Source organism: Felis catus, chromosome A2, assembly GCF_018350175.1.
Source record: "Felis catus isolate Fca126 chromosome A2, F.catus_Fca126_mat1.0, whole genome shotgun sequence".
Classification (NCBI taxonomy): domain Eukaryota; kingdom Metazoa; phylum Chordata; class Mammalia; order Carnivora; family Felidae; genus Felis; species Felis catus.
The window spans coordinates 169,062,518-169,086,862 of record NC_058369.1 but is presented as its reverse complement, the minus strand read 5'-3'; the positions used below and the strand labels follow the sequence as shown (position 1 = coordinate 169,086,862).

The 24,345-nt window shown below is 48.7% G+C and overlaps 1 protein-coding gene and 1 long non-coding RNA gene across 7 annotated transcripts in view; one reads left to right on the top strand and one right to left on the bottom strand.

Annotated features, from left to right (window-relative positions):
• Nucleotides 1-24,345, bottom strand: part of DYNC2I1 (dynein 2 intermediate chain 1) — a 79,886-nt gene that overhangs the window by 23,883 nt on the left and 31,658 nt on the right. For all 6 annotated transcript variants that reach the window (XM_019826089.3, XM_006929552.5, XM_006929551.5 and 3 more), the window contains 10 exons: nt 17,663-17,792; nt 15,299-15,410; nt 14,460-14,545; nt 13,083-13,212; nt 10,764-10,936; nt 9,744-9,906; nt 4,641-4,754; nt 4,484-4,545; nt 3,991-4,042; nt 904-964 (listed from right to left, as the gene is read on the bottom strand). In XM_019826089.3, the coding sequence (XP_019681648.2) occupies nt 904-964; nt 3,991-4,042; nt 4,484-4,545; nt 4,641-4,754; nt 9,744-9,906; nt 10,764-10,936; nt 13,083-13,212; nt 14,460-14,545; nt 15,299-15,410; nt 17,663-17,792 (1,083 nt within the window). The remainder of the gene's footprint in view (nt 1-903; nt 965-3,990; nt 4,043-4,483; nt 4,546-4,640; nt 4,755-9,743; nt 9,907-10,763; nt 10,937-13,082; nt 13,213-14,459; nt 14,546-15,298; nt 15,411-17,662; nt 17,793-24,345) is intronic.
• LOC105260398 lies at nt 3,345-5,842 on the top strand. Its single transcript, XR_002154160.3, has 3 exons — nt 3,345-3,886; nt 3,987-4,789; nt 5,259-5,842. It is a non-coding gene; the product is annotated as an uncharacterized LOC105260398 (long non-coding RNA).

The window sequence follows — 24,345 nt, the reverse complement described above, 5'->3', positions numbered from 1 at the left end:
TTAAATGTAACTGATTCCCTGTAATAATTATATTCAAACCAACTAAAGGCGATCTGCAATCTCAGAGTGTATACAACTTTATTAACACAACCCAGAGGTGTCTGGCTGATGATGAAGAATCAGGCTAATATAAAAAAATTTTCAAGGGTAAGTCATATGCTGATAGCCTCCAACTGCAGTAATTGACAAGAAAAAAGAGGCCTGGGAAACAAATCAACGTGGAATATAGAAATACCACAAATAATACTTGTCTACTGAATAAGAATTTTTATGTCACATTAAGTTATAGCAGTAAAAGCAGAAATCAACATTTCTCAAAAAAAAAAAAATTCATATTGGTGTTTCTGGTTCCTGAAACTTACCTATTTAACTTCAGAGTTGTATTAAAACTGGATGAAAAACAGTCAAATAGTACCGACTTATAAGATAGAAATTATTATTCTTTTTAAAGATGATTTGTTTTGAGAGAGAGAGAGATCGAGAGTTTGGAGGAAGGATAGAGAGGAAGGGAAAGGGAATCCCAAGCAGGCTCTGCACTGTCAGTGCACAGTCTGACTCAGGGCTTGATCTCATGACCGTGAGATCTTGACCTGGGCCGAAATCAAGACTCAAATGCTTAACCAACTGAGCCACCCAGGCTCCCCTAAGATAGAAATTATTGTAATCAAAGAAAAAAATGTTAGCTCTATACCTGGTAACTGTGTTTATTACACTGACTCATTAATATTAAACTAATTAGCAAATAAACTATTTAGCAAAAATACTGTGTGAAAAGTTGCATTTTTCAATGCAAACCTGACCATGCATTTACTTTATTTGCAACTCCCTAATGTTATTTCCTTCTGCAGAAGAGGTTTTCGTGAGACAAAGGCAGTGTTCTAACTCAAGGTGACACGGTCTTACCTGTCGCTCAGCTGAATCGTGGCGCTGTGCACCAATTTTATCCTCCCTCCAGGTATTAAACCTAAAGATAGGAAAACCATAAATAAATGTACCTCTTAATACAAGTTAAACCAAAATCCAATTACAGTTGCCTCGAATCATTTTGCATTGCTTAAATATCTGTGTTAGGAAGTTAACATCAAAACGTGGGCCCATGAAGAGTATTCCCTCCATAATGCAGCCGAGGCTCCTGTACTGCCTTATGAGAAAAGTGCTGGTGGAACCAATCAGGAAGCCTTTACGTTTTTAGATTTGATAGCATAAAACAATGGCAGGACACTAAGCAAAACAAAAGCAAAACCAAAAAACCCTGAAGTTCCCAACAGCAATACTTAGCTGCAAATGTGCCCTGGTGGTCTCACGCTCCTCAGGAGCACCCAGCACCCAGCCACCTCTCTGCTGCAGGATGCACAGGGGCACCCGCTCTTCAGTGTCCGCACCCCCTTCCCTGCACCAGAACTTCCCCGGACTCCCAAAGCACTTATGGCCACAACTCGGACCCCTCAGCCATTCACTGGCTTTGCCTCCACCTGTTTCCAATATCCTCCCCCTCTTTTGTAATTATTGCAAAGGAGGTAACTAAAACCTGATGCATATTGAAACCCAAATTCTGGGCAAGGTACTGCCTAGAACCTAGGGAGTGTATAAGCCCTAACTATACAGATAAGTTCAACTTACAACAAAAAGGGCGACTGTAATTACGTATGATGGGTTCTGCCACAGTTCCAACTCTGCTGCAAGAATGTTCATGTTGCTGTCACAGACTTGAAAACGACCTCCATTTTCTCCAGCACGCTGTCCTCTTACAAGAACTCCAGGCCTGAGAGTCTCAGCCCAAATGTGACCTCCCCTGGGAAGACGTCCCTGACCTGGGTGCTCGGCCCCCGAGGAGCACTTCTGATCTAGCAGTCACATCAGCGACCGCTGTGGTTTGCATGCCAGCCTCCCCAGGAGACTGCACTCCCTGGGGCAGAGCCAGTGGCCTGTCCCTTTACTTCCCTGGCACCCAAGACAGGACCGAGCCTGTTCAGAGAACTTTCATCGACGGACGAAGGAAAGATGGCAAAGGCTTAGTGCTAACCATGATCTGAGTTCTCCAACCAGCCACTACTGTCATGCACACAGAAGAGCTGGGAGCCACCCCAAGCATACGGACATCTATGGCCAGAGCCTTTCCAGGAAGGTCATGCCCTCTTTTCCTAAAAGCAAAGTTGAAACGTGGTCAGGGTTTGGGTTAGGGTCCTACAGACAGAGGGAGTCTTTCTATAGCAACATTTAGCTATGAAATACACACTGTCCTGCAATAACTTTGGTGTGACTTCCATATTCCTATGAAGTATTTTTATTCCAGACGATTTTGTCTCCACAGAAAGATTATGAACGAACTATGGGCGGAGACTCTCTAATCCTTACTACCCTCCAAAATTCCTAAAAAAGGCCCTGGTCATAGCACAAGTGAGCAACACAGACAGCCTGAAGCTGTGCTCCCCAGGCTGCAGCGCTCTTGGGTCAGGGCAGAGGCCTGGGTGAGCCCAGCCAGGGGTCCGGCCCCACCGTGAATCCATGCTAAAAAGGGGATGACCACCTCCCAGACGCTGTCCCACTCTAACGTTCCGAGACTCTGTGAACCACCCAAAGGTCTCACACAGGCTCAGTATAATGGTTTTGTAATAAGCAGAGAGGCTGCTATAAGAAAACACTGAGAGAAACGTTTACTCTGCCTCAAAACGTTTACCAGTGAAATCAGTGAAGTGATTCCGCCTTGTTCTTAAGGAAGCCAGAGCCCGCGGTAACTTCCAAGGACCGCCTGTGACACTGACCAGGAAGCCTGCAGCACCAGCTGCACTGACACAGGACAGTGGGAAGAAGATGAAGGTCAGACCCCTGACAGACAGGGTGAAGGGGGCCGGCCACTGGGAAGCAGGCGGGGGAGCTAACGATGTGAAGAGAGCGTCCAGGAGCACGAGGCTCCACTGTCCCCTGGTCCCGGTCCCCGAGCCTCGCTGGAACTGAAAAACAGACGCCACAGCATCGAAAACAGCAAACTGCCACCGATGAGCCCACTTCTGAGCCAGACCAGGGACCAGGACTCCTGCTTACAGGTGCTGCTTGCCACCAGAAACTAAGCCAGATGCCAGAAGCCACAAGCTCCAAACAAGCCCCCAAGGCCCGGTTTTTGACCGGTCTGCTCCAGTTCAGACTCCATGCTAACCCTCCAGCACAAAAAAAGGAAGTTCAGCTGTGAGAACCAGACCAAACCAGTCTGAGCCAAGATGGACCCCAGCGATGACCTTTCAGGACTCTCCCCTCATTATGATACTAAAAGCCACACCCAGGGGTGGGGTTTAACATGCTAATTAGATACACGGTGTAGGAAGAAGCTCTAAGCATGACCTGTAAGTGCACAAGCCCCCATACACAACCCCGCCCACCCCTCTCCCTTCCCGCCTGTTCAGACAGCACCCATTTCCCACCAAAGTCTCTTTGAAGTTCTTGCCAGCCCCTCCTGGGGAGCCAGCCTGAGGACCTTTGTTCACACACCTCCTTTTTGGAGCACAGGCCCCAGTACAGCCTTGCCTGGGACTCCTGGGGAGCCTCTCGTCCGGTTCTCCTGCGCAGCGAGCCCAAGGCTGGCTCAGTAAATGCTGCAGCTCCCCAGGCACCAGGACGAGCCCTCCACCCACGCCGGGCTCTGAGAGCCCCTGGGGAGTCGTACCGAGGGGACTGACGTGTCAAAACCAAAGGTAAGACGGCCTGAATGTGCACTCAAGGACTGAGACTCCTGAGTGAACGGAAGGGGCACAGAGAACAGAGCAGAACGACACAGGCGGAGACAGAAATGAGAACATCGTCAGCTGCAAGCACTATGGCTTAATCACACCAAGGGGCCGATCCGCTGGCCGACAAGGTCATGCGATACAGAACGCTAACGTTCCTTTTTCAGGTAGCGAAGTACTTACTTTTCAAAGTGGTTGCCAGTACCTTTCTTTAATCTCTACTCATTCTAGAAAACATTGACTAAAATGAGTTTTTGTATTTCATAGTTACCTAAGTCACTTAGTGAGCCTGCGAGATCTGCCTTCGGTAGTTCAACCACCACCTGCAAACAGAGCGTGGAAATGAGTGTCCGGGCGCCAGGGTGCAACCTAAGCACAGAGCCGCTCCAATCAAGACAGCGTGCGGCATTCGGTGCTGAATACGGACCTGCTCCAGACAAGACTGCTCACTGCCTTGAGAACTGGTATTTAAATGTCGGGAATCCCTTTCTTTGACCTGTTTTCATTTCTCCTCACTCACACTGGCCAGCGGCGCGGCCCCCAAGACCGCGTCCCCAGCCGCTCCTCGTACTCCCCCACGAACTCCTGTCGGAGGCGCCCAGCCAATCCAGCCGGACCCTCGGTTTTCCCGTCCTAGACAGGCATGTGGCCGTCCGACACTTGGCACGTAGCACCCCCCGGACTCCCACGTAAACTAGCAGCTCAGAGAGCCCGTGCACGCAGTTGGTGCTGCCCTGCATGCGTCCTGGGCACGTCCTACTCACCCAAACGTTGAGAACCCCACTCTCCTCCAGGGAAGCAATGTGGAACGACAAACCTGACATTTCTAGTGGAAACAGAAACAGAGAAATGGCTTGTGAACAAGGAAACCACATTTTGTAACTTGATGCAAGGGTTTTGTGGAGGTGAAAGATCACATACCTTCTTGGGTAGAAAAGGGGGAAAGCACAAAACTCTGTTTTTTGTAGACAGACGTGGAGATGGGTTCTACGGCTTGAACAGGACCGCGGTGGTTTACTGAAGTCAGGAGGCCGTCTAGGGTTTAAAGCACACAGGACCACATGTGAATAGTAAGTCACAAAAGTACAACAGATGTTATGTGTGGTTACAGCCTCCACCAATACCACAAAACCACAAGTAAGATGATGTGTGGGCCCTGCTTCTGGCACTACCATGAGGCATCACAGACCTCAAAACACCTGTAAGGAGGGAGAGGGGGACGGATTCCAACCAGCCGCAGCGTTTCTGCGGGTCTACAGGCACGGAGGGCAGGCGTGAGGTTAAGACACTGAGAGGGAGTCAAAGGCAGACAGAAACCAGACAAAAGCGCCCACAGAGAGTAAATCTAACTGCCCGGGCAGGGCCTGGGGGGCCACGCCCCAGCCGCAGGGACGGGCAGGGTGGAAAGTGAAGCCCCACAGGAGGGATGAGCCACAGCAGCACAGGGAGCAGGGACACTCTCCGGCCCCACCCAGAGCGCACCACCCAGTAAAGAAAGGACACTTCACACACTAACGGAATGAAGTTCCTTTGACCTAGAATATCCATCTACCGAATGTGCAAGAGTAAGAAAAAAATCAAGACAAACTCCACTGAGAACTGCTGTAAGAAGAAAATACAAGTGCAAATCAAAGCATTTGAGCAGATGAAAATTCTCTCACCCCCAAACGAGCACTGAACAGAAGCCCAGAGTTCAACAGTCCATGTTGCAGCACATCGCTTCAAAAAGTTTTTGGAAATGTACTTAAGCAAGCAAATGAACAAAAACACCTGAAATCAGAAACCCAGTATAGAAATGGATAGAAAATAGCAAGAAATTGGGGCACCTGGGTGGCTCGGTCGGCTAAGCGTCAGACTTCATTCAGCTCAAGGCATGAACTAGCAGTTCGCGAGTTCAAGTCCCACGTCGGGCTCTATGCTGACAGCTCAGAGCCTGGAGCCTTCTTCAAGTTCTGTGTCTCCCTCTCTCTCTGCCCCTCCCCTGCTTATGCTCTGTCTCTGTCTCTGTCTCTCTCTCTCTAAAAAATAAATATTAAAAAAAGGAAAAAAAGAAAGAAAATAGCAAGAAATAAGATGGGAGCTGGGGCTGAACCCTGGAAAAAAAACTGGTGAGGAACGGACAAGGTTCCAGTTCACGGAGCTTGAGGAAGGGGGTGGCCTATGCTGGGGGGACCTGGGGGGACCGCATGCTGGGGGGAGCTGTGCACTAGGGGGACGACACTGGAAGGGGGCTGTGCACTAAACAGATGCCAGCTGGGGGTGGGGAAAATTCTAGAGAGGAGCACACTGGCAGGGTCACATACTGGGGGGCTGTACAGTAGGGGGCCACACTGGGAGGGGGTTGTGCACTGGGTAGGATGTATACTAGGGAGCCACACTGCAGAGGCACACATTGGAGGGGCCTGCAGAAGGACGACACTGGGAGGGGCCATGCTGGGGCGAGGGGGTGGCATGCACAGCCTGGGTCAGAAGCTCCATGGTTCTCCCAGCACTGGGAGCTTAGTGAAACTTGGCTGGTTCCAGTGACAATATTTAGCTGGCAAAAGAAAATGAAGGAGGTGTTTTAGTAGAGTAACATCTCTGTATATAGTTTAAATTTTTTTTTAATGTTTGTTTTTTTTTTTATTTTTGACAGAGAGAGAGACAGAGGAGGGCAGGGACAGAGAGAGAGGGAGACACAGACTCCAGGTGCCCTGCCTGCGTATAGTTTAAAAACTATAGTTCAGGGGGCACCTGGGTGGCTCAGTCGGTTAAGCGTCTGACTTTGGTCAGGTCATGATCTCACCGTCTGTGAGTTAGAGCCCCAGGTCGGCTCTGTGTAGATAGCTCGGAGCCTGAAGCCTGCTTCAGATTCTGTGTCTCCCTCTCTCTCTGCCCCTCCCCTGCTCATGCTCTGTCTCTCTCACTCTCAGGGATGAATAGATGTTAAAATAAAATTTAAAAAACATATAGTTCAGTGTTTAGAACATGGTCAATTCAAATGTTAATTAGTAACATTGAGAACAATTAGAAAAAATGCACATTTTTTAAAAATGTTTATTTAGTATTGAGACAGAGAGCATGAGCAGAGGAGGGGAAGGGAGACACAGAATCTGAAACAGGCTCCAAGCTCTGAGCTGTCTGCACAGCGCCTGACGCGGGGCTCGACCCCACAAACAGTGAGATCATGACCTGAGCCAAAGTCAGACGCTTAACTGACTGAGCCACCCAGGCGCCCCAAAAACATGCACATTTTTAAAAGCTAACTTTTGTAACAGCATCAAACCCATAAGGTACCTATAACTCAAACATTCTCAACAGCAGCAACATTGCCACCAAAGATGCAAAAATTGGTTGTCAGGGGACCAAACAACATTTTGCATGCATTATGAAAATGAATAAAGGGACTGGGGAGGCCAGGAGGGGAGGCTGGAAGGGGGAGCCCACCACTCAGTGTCAATCACGGAACAACCACTGGTTACAGACCCAACATCAGAACCCTCCACAGACAGAACCACCAGGCACGGGCCCCACCAGGGGAAAGTGTGCACTGCGGCTCCTACAGGAAACCCACCACTCCCACAGCTCAGCCAGTGAGACCCCTCATCGCCCTGAACCCCTGCTTTCCTCCAACGGGCTTCCCTTCAAAACGACCCTCCCAACTTCCTCCTTCTCCATAAAATAACGTGCCTCTCCTCTGTTGGACTTGCCCATGGTTCTGCCGTGGCATGCTTGTCCTAGACTGCAACTCTCTGCCATTCCCGAATAAACCCATCTTTTACTGGTAAAATAACCAGTAAACGGTATAAAACACAGTTATGCGTACACTATGTAAACAGATATGCAGCATGTGTCGTATTAAATTCTCATGGAGGGGGGCGCCTGGGTGGCGCAGTCAGTTAAGCGTCTGACTTCAGCCAGGTCACGATCTCGCGGTCCGTGAGTTCGAGCCCTGCGTCGGGCTCTGGGCTGATGGCTCAGAGCCTGGAGCCTGTTTCCGTTTCTGTGTCTCCCTCTCTCTCTGCCCCTCGCCCGTTCATGCTCTGTCTCTCTCTGTCCCAAAAATAAATAAACGTTGAAAAAAAAAAAAAATTAAAAAAAAAAAAAAAAAAAAACCTCTCATGGAGGGAGACTGGGAACAGAAAGTTTAAAGGTCACTTGGTAAGAAATGAGAAGACAAGCCACAGCCTGGGAAAAATACCAGCAAAGACACCCCTGATAAAGGACCGTTACCCCAAAAAAACCCCAAACCAAACAAAACCAAAAAACCAAAAACAAACAAGCAAACAAACACTCTTAAACTCAACAATAAGAAGGCAACAAATCATTGTTAAAAATGTACGAAACACCTGAAAGGACACGTCCCTGAAGAAGACACACCGTGGCAGAAAAGACTACGAAAAGTTTCCATTTGTCATATATCATCAGGAAACGCACATTAAAACCACAATGAGACACGACTACACACCCATCTGAATGGCTAAAAATCTGGTAGCACGGTGGGTACCTGGAGCTCACAGTTTGCTGGGACTGCAAAATGGTCCAAGCAGCATGGTACAGGCCCCTTGATGCACGCTCTATTCACAGTCGCCAACAACTGGAATTAACCAAATGCTCATCACCCAGTGGGCGAGTCAACAACATGGTACACGCAGTGGAGGAGTGAGCTGCTGGTGCACAGAGCAGCACCATGACCCATACACGCAGGATGCTAAGTGAAAGAAGCCAGACTCAAGGATCTACATTCGCATGATTCCATTTATTTGACATCCGGAAAAAGTAGAACTATGGAGACAGAAGAATGATTAGTGGCTGGTGGGAAAGGGGAGATGGGAAACCAAGTGCAGGTGGAGTACAGGGCAGGAACAGAAAGAAAGACACATTGAAGACAATGGGGTCTGAGCGCAGGCCCTGGAACGAAGTTAGTGTGACCGGGGACAAGCTTCTGCTCCCCCTGAGCAGAGGGGAAGCAAGCCAAGACAGGCATTAAGCAATCAATGTCTGAAAAATGACACCAGGGCTACTGAGGAAGCCCCAGAACACAGAGTGTCTACCAAGGCTTGGTGGTTATGGTGGTCAAGTATGGTGGTGGTTGTGGTGATTGGTTGCTGTGCTGGTTGGTTGTGGCACTTGGTTATTGTGGGTGGTTGTGGGGGGTGGTTGTAGTAGTTGGTTGTTGTGGTTGTGGTGGTGGTTGTGGTAGTTGGTTGTGGTGGTTGGCTGTGGTGGTTGGTTGTGATAGTTGGTTGTTGTGGTGGGTGGTTGTCTGTTATGATGGTTGAGGTGGTTGGTTGTGATGGTTGGTGGTGGTAGTTGGTTGTTGTGGTGGGCGGTTGTGGTGGTTGGTTGTGGTAGTTTGTTATTGTGGGTGGTTGGGGTGAGTAGTTATGGTAGTTGGTTGTGGTGGTTGGCTGTGGTGGTTGGTTGTGATGGTTGTTGTGGTGGATGGTTGTCTGTTATGGTTGAGGTGGTTGTTTGTGATGGTTGGTGGTGGTAGTTGGTTGTTGTGGTGGGCGGTTGTGGTGGTGGTTGTGATGGTTGGCTGTTGTGGTGAGTGGCTGTGGTCGTTTGTTGTGGTGGGTGGTTGTGGTGGTTGGCTGGGGTGGTTGGCTGTGGCTGCAATGGCATAGCAGGAAGGATTCCTGTTAATCTGAAGATCTTGGCAGATGCAGATGTTCAGGATTCTTTCATCCCCCAAGAAGTGAATAACTTGCCATGTACTTCAAGCATTAGGGGGGTTAACTAAGCCATGGAACACACACATACCAACATGCCTTAAGCTAATTTAAAACTAAAAGTTATTTCATTGAGAACTGGAATCCAGAAATTAACATGAAAGAGCATTCCAATCTTGTTGGCCACCAGCTAAGCAGGGCCTAGGTGGATTTTTGTTTTTACTATTTGCCAAATGCCTCTTTTGCTTGTAGGTCAGACCCCACCCCCTGGGGCAATCTGAATGAATAAATTCAAACAAACTACAGATGTTCCTAAAATCTGTCACGGCTTTTCTAGAAGACACCGGACAGGCAGGTGGGTGTCACTGACCAGTAGAAAACGTTGCTGTCCTGAACGTCCAGAAGCAGTCACCCAGCTTCACATAGTGATGTATTCTGGAGTCTTCTCGTAGGTCCCACACGAGGACTGAGCCGTGCACTGTTCCGGCAAACAGTAAAAAGGCTTTAAAAGGGCTAAAGCAGCAACACGTGACCTGGAATGACACACACACAGAAAGCCTGAGTCTGAAAACATGAGGCCATGGTCACAGAAGCACCAGCCCTCTCCATTTCCCATGCTGCCCCCGTGAACCTTCCACCTGGAAGCTGGGGTTCACAGTAGCAGGCGTGAGTCCGCATCAGCGCCAGGTGGAAAGCGGGGAGGATGAGCCACCCTCGCAGGACTGGGGGGCACAGACACGGGGGCCTCACACACAACTGGGCACCACAACCCCTCTCCATTCAACCCAAGTAGCCGGGCCCAGGATGGCAAAGCTCTCTTTCATCATTTTATTTATAACCTATATTATAAAACCTGCCTTTCGAGCCCCGAAACCTGACACCTATAAGTTAGTCTTTCCACCAGCCTTGGTGAGAATTGAGGACTCTGAGGTCAAGGAGCAGATGAACAGGAAAATGCAAAAGGGCGGCTCTCCCACTGTACCCGCGTGGAGCTCGGCCACAGCCCTGGTGATGAGGGGCTGGGAGAGGCAGGAGACCGAAGACTCCAAAAACCTTAAGCCCGTTAAGAAACCCCTAAAATATCCATGACTCAAACAGTGCAAGCCAAAACAGGACACTTTTGGGGTCCCAGAGCCATGCCGAGGGTGGCCGGCATCTTCATCCCCAATGGAAGGCCGTGATAACCCTGGATCTCTTCAGTCTGAGTTGATCCTTTAAGAGTTTCTAGAGTCAAAACAGACACGTGCACGTGTCCCGTCACACCTGCACATAGCTAAGGATGGCCAGGGAGAGAAAGAAATGACCTTGAACGATCCTGTAGTCCTGTGTTGCTGTCCCCCTGACACCCCGCCCCTCCTCTCATACAAACCTACAACTTCCGGAGCTGTACCTCTGACTCACATATCAGGACCTTCTGCGGCCCTGAAGGCTGCCAGATATCCCACACACACAGCACGTATCTGCCATCCAGCGCGGGATCAAATGCTGCTCCAGGCGGCCCGTGGACAGATACCACTGTCTGCCTCTGCACCTGAGAGGCACATAAGCAGGACACTTTCCGATCTGGGGGGAAAAATGAGAAAAGTACTTCTGCATTTTAGTGTCTTCCAGAATCCATGTTCAATTAACATACTTAAAAATATTCAAATAGGGGCACCAGGGTGGCTCAGTCGCTTACGCGCCCAGCTCTTGATATCGGCTCAGGTCACGAACCCACAGTCATAAGATCGAGCCCCACATCCGGCTCCACACTGAGCGTGAAGCCTGCTTGGGATTCTCTCACTCTCTCTCTCTCTCTCTCTCTCTGGCCCTCTGCTGCTCCTGCACTAGACTCTCTCTCCCTCTCTCAAAATAAACACTTTTTTTAGAAATATTCAAATAAATTCCCCCTTAATGAAGAAACAAACATAATCCTCTCAAAGCTGCCGCGCCTGAAATCTGGGTTTTAACAAGCGGCCACAGCTCTTCCTGAAAAAGGCTCAAGCGGGCCTGAAGGTTTTACTAACGTTCGGTGCAGGCCACGCTTTATCTACTAGCTACTCCCAGAGAACCACGTCACCCGGAGGTGACCTAGAGTCAGGTCACCTCAGTGGGTCCCTTTCATGCCTTGCTGAGACTCTCGGTGCGTGTGGCTTTCACACAGCAAGGCCATTTCACACCAGCCGGCCCGGACACTCCCTCTCCTCCCAGCTGTGTTTTCCTTCCCCCTGTGACGAGTCACATTCACTTTTTCTCCAGCTTTTGTCTGTGTGACCTGCCCCCCCCCCCCCACTGGAGGGCAGGACTTCCGTCCACTTAGATGAAAGAAACTGCAGGCCAGTGTTGGCCACATCATTCTGTGGCGGGTGTGTGAACAGTGAGGACAGCACTGCCCGGATCCGTGAAGGGAACAGACTGGGGCATAATGTGACCAAGTCCCAGGTTCACAGGTGAGACAACTCCTCACTCTGTCAGACATCTGTCATCTAATCCCGTTTTCCTTCTGGTGTCTCAAAATCCATGCCACTGGAACACAAAACAAACAAGAAAAACCGCCACACTGTTCACACGGCCAACTCGCACCCACCACACCAAGGGGCCCTGTCCTGTGAGAACAAACGTGCCTCATGGTCTCTCACAAAGGGTTCTAGATGCATGTATATAACCCAAGCTCCCTCTGTTTTTGTAAAGCTGCTGTCACTCACCAGCTCCCAGAAAAAGTACATCTTTCACTCCCATTTACTGGGGTGAGGAGGGGTGTGGGAGTGTGAACATGCATGTTTTGAACACTGTAGATACAGTGATTCACTATTTTTCCAGTAAAGTAACTCTTACCTTTTAAAAACAAAAAACTCCAAAGAACATGAGTTGTTGTTTTTTTAACTAATAATTCCACTTTTGTTAATGTTAAATGCAAAGGAACAAACGTGAATCAAAATGTCTAAACCGCAGGCAGGGCAGAAGAAACATCCAGATCAAGTGGCACCCAGGCTTCCCCCAGGCCTGGGAGCACCCGGTGAGGCCGGCCGCTGGGCTCCCCGAGTAAGACATGGAGTTTTATTTGCTGTCAGCTAGAACTCTGAATACATTTTTATTCTTTCTACGAGGCACACTATTTCTGTGTAAGTACGGCACAATAAACAAACTATTTAATAAACTAAACGAATAGCCTTCCTCTCCCTCCTCACAAAGACCAGGACCAGGGCGGGGCCACCGCCTCACCAGCCGGAACCAAAGCAAAGAGGTGACCAGCTCAAGAAACAGAAATGTGGCCATGCAAATGCAGCTTGTTTGAAGTCACTGAGACGGTCCCACGTGCGTGGCGGCCGGGCGTCCTCTGCTCAGCACGTGGTGCCCCGGGGCCAGCGGAGGGCGCTCACTGAACACCCCCTCGTGCAGCTCCCCAGGGCCCCCCCACTCCAAGAAACCAAGAGAAGCCCAGGAACAGGACTGAAAAAGAAATACGATTTCAAACAAACACACAGAACCTCAGCTTCCACTTTTAACTATGGCACCACGCCCCCCCCCCCCCCCCCCCCCGCCATCGCCTCCGGCGGGTGTCCATGTGACTCTAACGCACATTTACACGAAAACCGACCCTGCCCGTCAGAGTTCGCAGATGCCGAATCTAATTCCCATGACGCTAACACAGGATGCCACAGTAAAGACGGTTATTCCAGCAGAAACGCTGGGGATTAGACTTAAAAGCGCGCGGAGGTCAGCCCCTTACTCTGGAGGAACGGCAGGCTGGTATTCAGCTGGGAGGCGCTGTCACTGATACGCAGGGCGCTGTCCTGTGCTGCGGGGCTCCAGCTGGGCTCCGCTGCCATACGGTCCTCTTCCAGCAAAACCGCAATCACCTTTCAGAGACAGTGGACGGTCTCTCGTGAACGTTTCGAACGTATTCACTCTCACGAGAAAAAAACAAAACACACAAATCATAACGTTGTGCCGTCTCTGAAAACAACTGTTTAACTCCAAGACGTCACGGAGACGAACAGAATGAAACTTCAAACTAGGTTGCCCTTTCCGAGCAATAACAGAAACTAACAGGTAAAGTTCCATTAATGTGAACTCCACAGGACAGCTGTTATTATTTAACGTTAGATGTCATTCTTTACAGTAAACACCGTGCTAAAAATAACAGGAGGAAAAAGGCTGGCCACCTCCGTTGTCTTGTCTAAGAAAGGGGTGTAAAGAATGTCGTACACACAGCACGCTGACCTCCCGGGGCCCCGTGAGGACACGCTGAGCAGGAAGTCAGCGGAACAGCTCTAACAGGTCACATGTAGGGTGATGACGGGAAAGGGAGACACGGCAGAGTCAGGAGACCTCACGGGACCAGCGGGGAGGACGAGCCGCAGAAAAGGAAGGAGAGCTGGGAGGGCCAGGCCGGCCCTGACCCCTGACCCGGCCCGCTCTGTCCTCACTCACCCCTGCTCCAGCCCAACCCCCCCGCTTCACCCTGCTCACAACGGCTCTCCTCGTAGCTCCCCGTGAACTCACCCTAAAATTTAAAATTACATGGGGAGTACGATCGATCTCCCACAGCAAAGACTCCCTCCGTAACACAGCACGGGGAGGGAGTGACTACCATACGTCCAGATGGAAGATGGACACAGGCTTACTCCAAACCCACACTCGCTGCTGACACAGACACAGGAGACAACTGAGGAAATAGGAGTGACTTCCTTCCTGATGCTTCTGAGGAGTACTGCTATTGTAAGAGCCTCGCCCTGAAGCGAGTCCCCTGCGTGGGGACTGTGGCCTGCGTAGAAACAGCTGGGGGTGGGTGGGGTGAGGAGGGGCTTCCATGAGACCACCAGCCATGAGGTGACAACTAACAACAGACATGGGCTTCAACAGACCCTTCCCTTCATCTTTGTGTATATTTTGTAAATTTCCACAATCAGTTGAAAAGTTATGAATTTACTAATTTCAAACACCCTAGTGTATGCCTTGACCATTTAATATTACTCGTTTGACAAATTAATATTACTATCTGTTTTTTAGTCTGTATTTATTTTAAAATGTAAGCAGCTGACACGCACGTGTGGGACACGTGCCCGCGGGGGCCAGGGTGCGATGGACACAGGGCAGTGCGTACCTGACAAGCGGCCCGAAGGAAGCGGGACAGCCTGGGTGTGTTGACCTTCGGGGCACCGGTGTCACAGGGATCTCCACTGACACTCCCTAAAGAGACCAGGCTGTGCTGAACCAACCGACTACCATCATGTTTCACATGCCTTAGGGTTCAAAGAGTTGTTAGAAACGAATGCTAAGAGCCCTGGAGGGAAAAGTCGAAGAATTTCACATTGCATTCTCTAGATTTACCGCAGTTTTTTCAAACACAACTGCATCTTGTTTTACAGATAGTCTGTACGCAGGACCCTACTGAAATGCAGCAAGGAGAATAAAGGCATCAATGCAATCATTACGTAAGTCTCATGTTCGGGTCCCCTCTTTTCTCTCCACACAGCTCAACCGAGGAAAGCGGCGGTTGGGGCCCCAGCCGCAGGGTCACGTCCTGGGAAAGCAACTGTTCCCAAGCAGGACGGCGTGTATCCTTTGGGCCTTCCCTCTGTACCAGGCGACACGCCTGCAGACTGCACCTAATACATGAGGACAGGCTGGCCCCAACTTAAGAGCAGAAAGGGCTCCAAAGCCCATTTACAAGTGCTTGTTTGGAATGTGGACTCTCCCGATGTTGAGGAATAAAAGTGTTATAAACCCTGGTCAAGACCCAGACTGGGCCTCCAGCTCCGCACTAAGGGTAGTGGTTCCCTAAAGCTTGTAGAGAATACTGGGTGTTGCCCTTGTCACACACTAGCCACCCAACCCAAGAGAAAGGTCTAAGAAGAAAGGACAAGAAAGGTCATGAACGCAATACCAAAATTAATGTAAAGACACGGCCCTTTCAACGGTCAAGAGCAAAGGCTTGCTCACCCCCTGACACGGCCGTGCCCTCTGCCGGGTGCTGGCTCCACACTCCCTTGGTCTCTACCTCTTCGGTCTGGGTGTCTCTGTCAACATTATCTTCATTGTACTGAACATATGCCTTAACGAAAAGATACGCTGGAATTAGCACCACACCTCAACTTCAGAGCAATTTCTCATTACTGGAAAAAAATTAAAAATGGTAAAGTTAATAATGAGTCTTCTTGCTTTTCCCAAAAGTATCGAGACATAAATAACCATCTTGCAAAGACCACTTGGGTCTCAAATGTTTTAGAAAGTCACCCCAGACTGTCAGGTAGACCAGCGAAGGGTGCTGGAAGGGACGCAGAGTCCCCAGTCCTAGGAGGGAAGGGTGAGGCACCAGCTGGAGGCAAGAACAGTGATGACGCGAAAGCTGCACATTAAAACCCTGGAGCTCAAGGTCCCGACCTCGTGGCTTCCAAGGCCTTGGGGCTGACAGACCCAGAGCCCGCAGCCCTCCTCCACCCCACCCCGGGAACCCCTAGACTCGACATGATGCATGCACACTGAGGGCACAGGCCTTCCCCAGACAGAGAAAGGCTGCCCCGAGTTTCCCACAAACCTCCGAGGGTCAGATGACCCCCCTCCCAGTCTGGGGAAGGAGTTCCCCCAAGGGTCGGAAGCACGACCCTCAGAGACCACCCTGCAGCAGCCCCAGCCACTCCCAGCTCCTCCCAGCCTGGAGAGACCAGTAACATCCAAACCCAAAGCAACCCGGGCGGTTCCAGCCTGGTTCCAGCGGGGAAGCTGACGGCTCTCCCACCTGGAGAGTGAACTTTCCTTTCAAGAAACTGCTCCGTGATGGCTGCTTCCTTCCCACCGTCCTTAGTCTTTATTCGAGCGCAGGTCCCCCCCACTTAAGTCTTCCAGCTGGAATCCAAGGGCTTGGACCTCTGTCCACACAACACAGACACTCCCTTATCCAGGGCAAAACAATTTAGCTTTGGTTTGGAAACAGTGCCCCCTAGGGGTACCTGGGGGGCTCTTCCGGTGGTTGAGTCTCAGACTCCTGATTTCAGGTCAGGTCATGATCTCAGGGTTCCTGCAATCGAGCCCCGAACTGGGCTCTGTGCCGACAGCATGGAGCCTGCTTGGGATTCTGTGTGTGTGTGTCTCTCTCTCTCTCCCTCTCTCTCTCTGCCCCTCCCCTGCTCACGCATGCATGTTCTCTCTCAAAAGAAATAAGTAAACTTAAAAAAAAAAACAAAAAGAAAGTACTGCCACCTAGCACACCAACATCTCTTAGAACCTACTGGCTCTGCAAAACCAAACACAACTCGGGTTTCCAACAGGTACGTGCTTCGGCAAAGATCATTTTGTTCCTAATAGCTGTGAGACGAGGACGATGAGCAAAGAAGCTAAATACTCCACTGCAGGCCTAAGGGAGCCATCTGTGAAGCCAGCTTTCTGAGCTTCACCCTGTGACCTTCTTCCCGCCACCCTGTGACAGATGGCGACCACACCCCAGACCCGCTCTCTGCTGACGCCATCGGGGACAGAAGGAACCTAACACAAGCACCGCTCACTGCTGATGCCATCGGGGACAAAATGATAACCTAACACAAGCACCGCTCACTGCTGACACCATCGGGGACAGAAGGAACCTAACACTAGCACCGCTCACTGCTGACGCCATCGGGGACAGAAGGAACCTAACACAAGCACCGCTCACTGCTGACGCCATCGGGGACAGAAGGAACCTAACACAAGCACCGCTCACTGCTGACGCCATCGGGGACAGAAGGAACCTAACACAAGCACCACTCACTGCTGACGCCATCGGGGACAGAACGAAAACCTAAGAGGTGATTCCTGACTTCAGACACTTTACAACCTTGCTGGGAGGTCGGACGGCTCCGTAACTAGTTGTGCAGTGTGGGTAGAGAGCACCGGAATAAGAGAGAAGTACAGCGTAAGTCCTGAGGGAAGGAGTCCCCTAGAGAACAGATGCGGGCGATGAAGCCCCCACAGGTAAATGAGAGGAAGGCCGACAGGGACGGGGGCCTGGCACCCAGAGACCTGCGTGGGAGGGCGGGTGGAACGCGACAGACGTAACGTTCTGCTGGACTTTAAATAAACCATCTGCGAGTCTGGGAGCGTGCCCCGTCCCACGTGGGCCATACACCCCTGCTCTGGAGCCCTGGGAACACCTGCACGGGCTCCGGGTTAGTGAGAGCCACGTGACAAAGGGGTCCCTTCTTCCTCAAGTCCACCCCCTCCACACACCACCCCCAAGCTCTAGCGTTCGGAGACGAGACACGGGGCGGCTCAAGTACACCTTAGTGTGCGCCACCTGCATTCCGTCACCCCGTGAATACGTCTTATACTAACCTGCTTGGTGTTTTTTCTCCCGAAGTTTCTGATATACATGTCATACTCATTTACTGGTGGTAGGTCCAAGAGAGAGAAAGTGAGTGAAAAATCCAAGTCAATGAGCCGGAGCAGTTTTGTACTACGTGCCCTTCAAAATTGGAAATGAGACAAAAGTTAAATTGAATAGTATGCAAAGGGAAGGACAGAGAGAGTGCAAGGAACCTTATGATCAGATGCAGGTAGTGTCAAAGACCGAGTTTTTGTGTGCGTGTGAGTCTGAGGTATTTAATAGTTGTTAAAAATAACACGGTCATGTGCATCAACAGTGCGAAAACAGAACGAACCAAATTTTGATTCTTCTAATTCAGTGCACCTGAGTGAACACAAAATAAAGTTACAATATGTGCACTCTAGAAATTTCACGGACAGCAATTACTTTACTCCATGAATTGATGTCTCAACCAGAAGGGTTACATTCTGTGATGTCACCTGGGCTGTGGCCAGAGCACAGCTGGCCAGGTGTGTGCTGTCCTTTAGGCCACTCTTCCGAGATGACCAGACAGGACGTGGCCACGCATCACGTGACCCGGCCCGTCGCCCCTCCTGCCCGGTGAGGCTGCCAAGACACTGCTGGCACATGGTTCCCTCTGGCCTCCTCCTTCCAGCCGCCCTATCGTGGCATGCCCAGGACCAGTCCCTGTCTTCACTGCTCACCCCCAGTGGAATACGAGCTTGGCCTGGGCACAGTTTCCTTTCTTTCCTTTCTGTGATTTCCACACAGGTGCTGCTCAGTCTGCAGGTGGTGAATGGTCCCCCACCACCTGGGCACCTTGCGAAGGAGATCTGCTCCTTTCTTCCTTGTGCACCCATTTTGGGCTCTGCCAGTAACTGCCACCTTTGCATAACCTTATTCTCTGGCCACTGTCACCATCTTCCCAAATTATTGTCTCCAGTCCCCCATATTTAGTGTAATTTCTGAGCTTAAAAAACGCATGTGATATGTGTACACATGAGGTATCACGATATGGTAACGTCCCAGGACATGCTGCCCAATGTCAGGACCACGAAAACTAGGGGCAGCCTGTACCCACTTAGGGCCCCTCCCTGACACACCCCTAACTCTAGAGCCTGTGACAATCACTATACAGAACTTGGAAATATTCATCTTCTTGCTTCGTAAAATATAGTTTTATCTTACCTTTATATAGATGCCTAAACATATATATAACTTTATACACACACACACACACACACACACACATATATACACACACGTATATACAACCTTTATATATATGCCTAAACATAAGAACACTGTGTGGTTCTGATTGTTTCTGAATTTATAAAAATTATTTTAGGGGCGCCTGGGTGGCTCAGTCGGTTGAGTGTCCGACTTCAGCCCAGGTCATGATCTCGCGGTCTGTGGGTTCGAGCCCCGCATCGGGCTCCGTGCTGACAGCTTGGAGCCCGGAGCCTGTTTCAGATTCTGTGTCTCCCTCTTTCTCTGACCCTCCCCTGTTCATGCTCTGTCTCTCTCTGTCTCAAAAATAAATAAACATTGAGAGGTTTGCAAGATGGCGGCGTAGGAGGACGCTGGGCTCACCGCGCGTCCTGCTGATCGCTTAGATTCCACCTACACCTGCCTAAATAACCCAGAAAACCGCCAGAGGATTAGCAGAACGGAGTCGCCAGAGCCAAACGCAGACGAGAGGCCCACGGAAGAGGGTAGGAAGGGCGGCGAGGCGGTGCGCGCTCCACGGACTGGCGGGAGGGGGCCGGGGCGGAGGGGCGGCTCGCCGGCCAAGCAGAGCCCCCGAGTCTGGCTGGCAAAAGCGGAGGGGCCTGACTGACTGTGTTCCCACAGCAAGCGCGACTTAGCGTCTGGGAGGTCATAAGTTAACAGCTCTGCTCGGAAAGCGGGAAGGCTGGAGGACAAACGGAGGGAGAGCTGCTGAGCCCCCTGACGACAGAGCTCAGCTTGGTGGGGAACAAAGGCGCTCGCCAGCGCCATCTCCCCCGCCCATCCCCCAGCCAAAATCCCAAAGAGAACCGGTTCCTGCCAGGGAACTTGCTCCCTCCGCGCAAACACCCAACTCTGTGCTCTTGCGGAGCCAAACCTCCGGCAGCGGATCTGACTCCCTCCCGCTGCCACAGGGCCCCTCCTGAAGTGGATCACCTAAGGAGAAGCGATCTAAGCCTGCCCCTCCTGCCCCCGTGCACCTTGCCTACCCACCCCAGCTAATACGCCAGATCCCCAGCATCACAAGCCTGGCAGTGTGCAAGTAGCCCAGACGGGCCACACCACCCCACAGTGAATCCCGCCCCTAGGAGAGGGGAAGAGAAGGCACACACCAGTCTGACTGTGGCCCCAGCGGTGGGCTGGGGGCACACATCAGGTCTGACTGCGGCCCCGCACACCAACTCCAGTTATACACCACAGCAAAGGGGAAGTGCCCTGCAGGTCCTCACCACGCCAGGGACTATCCAAAATGACCAAGCGGAAGAATTCCCCTCAGAAGAATCTCCAGGAAATAACAACAGCTAATGAGCTGATCAAAAAGGATTTAAATAACATAACAGAAAGTGAATTTAGAATAATAGTCATAAAATTAATCGCTGGGCTTGAAAACAGTATACAGGACAGCAGAGAATCTCTTGCTACAGAGATCAAGGGACTAAGGAACAGTCACGAGGAGCTGAAAAACGCTTTAAACGAAATGCATAACAAAATGGAAACCACCACAGCTCGGCTTGAAGAGGCAGAGGAGAGAATAGGTGAACTGGAAGATAAAGTTATGGAAAAAGAGGAAGCTGAGAAAAAGAGAGATAAAAAAATCCAGGAGTATGAGGGGAAAATTAGAGAACTAAGTGATACACTAAAAAGAAATAATATACGCATAATTGGTATCCCAGAGGAGGAAGAGAGAGGGAAAGGTGCTGAAGGGGTACTTGAAGAAATAATAGCTGAGAACTTCCCTGAACTGGGGAAGGAAAAAGGCATTGAAATCCAAGAGGCACAGAGAACTCCCTTCAGACGTAACTTGAATCGATCTTCTGAAAGACATATCATAGTGAAACTGGCAAAATACAAGGATAAAGAGAAAATTCTGAAAGCAGCAAGGGGTAAACGTGCCCTCACATATAAAGGGAGACCTATAAGACTCGTGACTGATCTCTCTACTGAAACTTGGCAGGCCAGAAAGAATTGGCACGAGATTTTCAGGGTGCTAGACAGAAAAAATATGCAGCCGAGAATCCTTTACCCAGCAAGTCTGTCATTTAGAATAGAAGCAGAGATAAAGGTCTTCCCAAACAAACAAAAACTGAAGGAATTTGTCACCACTAAACCAGCCCTACAAGAGATCCTAAGGGGGACCCTGTGAGACAAAGTCCCAGAGACATCACTACAAGCATAAAACATACAGACATCACAATGACTCTACACCCGTATCTTTCTATAATAACACTGAATGTAAATGGATTAAATGCGCCAACCAAAAGACATAGGGTATCAGAATGGATAAAAAAAACAAGACCCATCTATTTGCTGTCTACAAGAGACTCATCTTAGACCTGAGGACACCTTCAGATTGAAAGTAAGGGGATGGAGAACTATTTATCATGCTACTGGAAGTCAAAAGAAAGCTGGAGTAGCCATACTTATATCAGACAAACTAGACTTTAAATTAAAGCCTGTAACAAGAGATGAAGAAGGACATTATATAATAATTACAGGGTCTATCCATCAAGAAGAGCTAACAATTATAAATGTCTATGCGCCGAATATGGGAGCCCCAAATATATAAAACAATTACAAACATAAGCAACCTTATTGATAAGAATGTGGTAATTGCAGGGGACCTTAACATTCCATTTACAGAAATGGATAGATCATCTAGACACACGGTCAATAAAGAAAGAAGGGCCCTGAATGAGACATTGGATCAGATGGACTTGACAGATATATTTAGAACTCTGCATCCCAAAGCAACAGAATATACTTTCTTCTCGAGTGCACATGGAACATTCTCCAAGATAGATCATACACTGGGTCACAAAACAGCCCTTCATAAGTTTACAAGAATTGAGATCATACCATGCATACTTTCAGACCACAATGATATGAAGCTTGAAATCAACCACAGAAAAAAAGTCTGGAAAACCTCCAAAAGCATGGAGGTTAAAGAACACCCTACTAACGAATGAGTGGGTCAACCAGGCAATTAGAGAAGAAATTAAAAAATATATGGAAACAAACGAAAATGAAAATACGACAATCCAAACGCTTTGGGACGCAGCAAAGGCAGTCCTGAGAGGAAAATACATTGCAATCCAGCCCTATCTCAAGAAACAAGAAAAATCCCAAATACAAAATCTAACAGCACACCTAAAGGAAATAGAAGCAGAACAGCAAAGGCAGCCTAAACCCAGCAGAAGAAGAGAAATAATAAAGATCAGAGCAGAAATAAACAATATAGAATCTAAAAAAACTGTAGAGCAGATCAACGAAACCAAGAGTTGGTTTTTTGAAAAAATAAACAAAATTGACAAACCTCTAGCCAGGCTTCTCAAAAAGAAAAGGGAGATGACCCAAATAGATAAAATCATGAATGAAAATGGAATTATTACAACAAATCCCTCAGAGATACAAACAATTATCAGGGAATACTATGAAAAATTATATGCCAACAAATTGGACAACCTGGAAGAAATGGACAAATTCCTGAACACCCACACTCTTCCAAAACTCAATCAGGAGGAAATAGAAAGCTTGAACAGACCCATAACCAGCGAAGAAATTGAATCGGTTATCAAAAATCTCCCAACAAATAAGAGTCCAGGACCAGATGGCTTCCCAGGGGAGTTCTACCAGACGTTTAAAGCAGAGATAATACCTATCCTTCTCAAGCTATTCCAAGAAATAGAAAGGGAAGGAAAACTTCCAGACTCATTCTATGAAGCCAGTATTACTTTGATTCCTAAACCAGACAGAGACCCAGTAAAAAAAGAGAACTGCAGGCCAATATCCCTGATGAATATGGATGCAAAAATTCTCAATAAGATACTAGCAAATCGAATTCAACGGCATATAAAAAGAATTATTCACCATGATCAAGTGGGATTCATTCCTGGGATGCAGGGCTGGTTCAACATTCGCAAATCAATCAACGTGATACATCACATTAACAAAAAAAAAGAGAAGAACCATATGATCCTGTCAATCGATGCAGAAAAGGCCTTTGACAAAATCCAGCACGCTTTCTTAATAAAAACCCTTGAGAAAGTCGGGATAGAAGGAACATACTTAAAGATCATAAAAGTCATTTATGAAAAGCCCACAGCTAACATCATCCTCAACGGGGAAAAACTGAGAGCTTTTTCCCGGAGATCAGGAACACGACAAGGATGCCCACTCTCACCGCTGCTGTTTAACATAGTGCTGGAAGTTCTAGCATCAGCAATCAGACAACAAAAGGAAATCAAAGGCATCAAAATTGGCAAAGATGAAGTCAAGCTTTCGCTTTTTGCAGATGACATGATATTATACATGGAAAATCTGATAGACTCCACCAAAAGTCTGCTAGAACTGATACAGGAATTCAGCAAAGTTGCAGGATACAAAATCAATGTACAGAAATCAGTTGCATTCTTATACACTAACAATGAAGCAACAGAAAGACAAATAAAGAAACTGATCCCATTCACAATTGCACCAAGAAGCATAAAATACCTAGGAATAAATCTAACCAAAGATGTAAAGGATCTGTATGCTGAAAACTATAGAAAGCTTATGAAGGAAATTGAAGAAGATTTAAAGAAATGGAAAGACATTCCCTGCTCATGGATTGGAAAAATAAATATTGTCAAAATGTCAATACTACCCAAAGCTATCTACATATTCAATGCAATCCCAATCAAAATTGCACCAGCATTCTTCTTGAAACTAGAACAAGCAATCCTAAAATTCATATGGAACCACAAAAGGCCCCGAATAGCCAAGGAATTTTGAAGAAGAAGACCAAAGCAGGAGGCATCACAATCCCAGACTTTAGCCTCTACTACAAAGCTGTCATCATCAAGACAGCATGGTATTGGCACAAAAACAGACACATAGACCAATGGAATAGAATAGAAACCCCAGAACTAGACCCACAAACGTATGGCCAACTCATCTTTGACAAAGCAGGAAAGAACATCCAATGGAAAAAAGACAGCCTCTTTAACAAATCGTGCTGGGAGAACTGGACAGCAACATGCAAAAGGTTGAAACTAGACCACTTTCTCACACCATTCACAAAAATAAACTCAAAATGGATAAAGGACCTAAATGTGAGACAGGGAACCATCAAAACCTTAGAGGAGAAAGCAGGAAAAGACCTCTCTGACCTGAGCCGTAGCAATGTCTTACTCGACACATCCCCAAAGGCAAGGGAATTAAAAGCAAAAGTGAATTACTGGGACCTTATGAAGATAAAAAGCTTCTGCACAGCAAAGGAAACAACCAACAAAACTAAAAGGCAACCAACGGAATGGGAAAAGATATTCGCAAGTGTCATATCAGACAAAGGGCTAGTATCCAAAATCTATAAAGAGCTCACCAAACTCCACACCCGAAAAACAAATAACCCAGTGAAGAAATGGGCAGAAAACATGAATAGACACTTCTCTTAAAGAAGACATCCGGATGGCCAACAGGCACA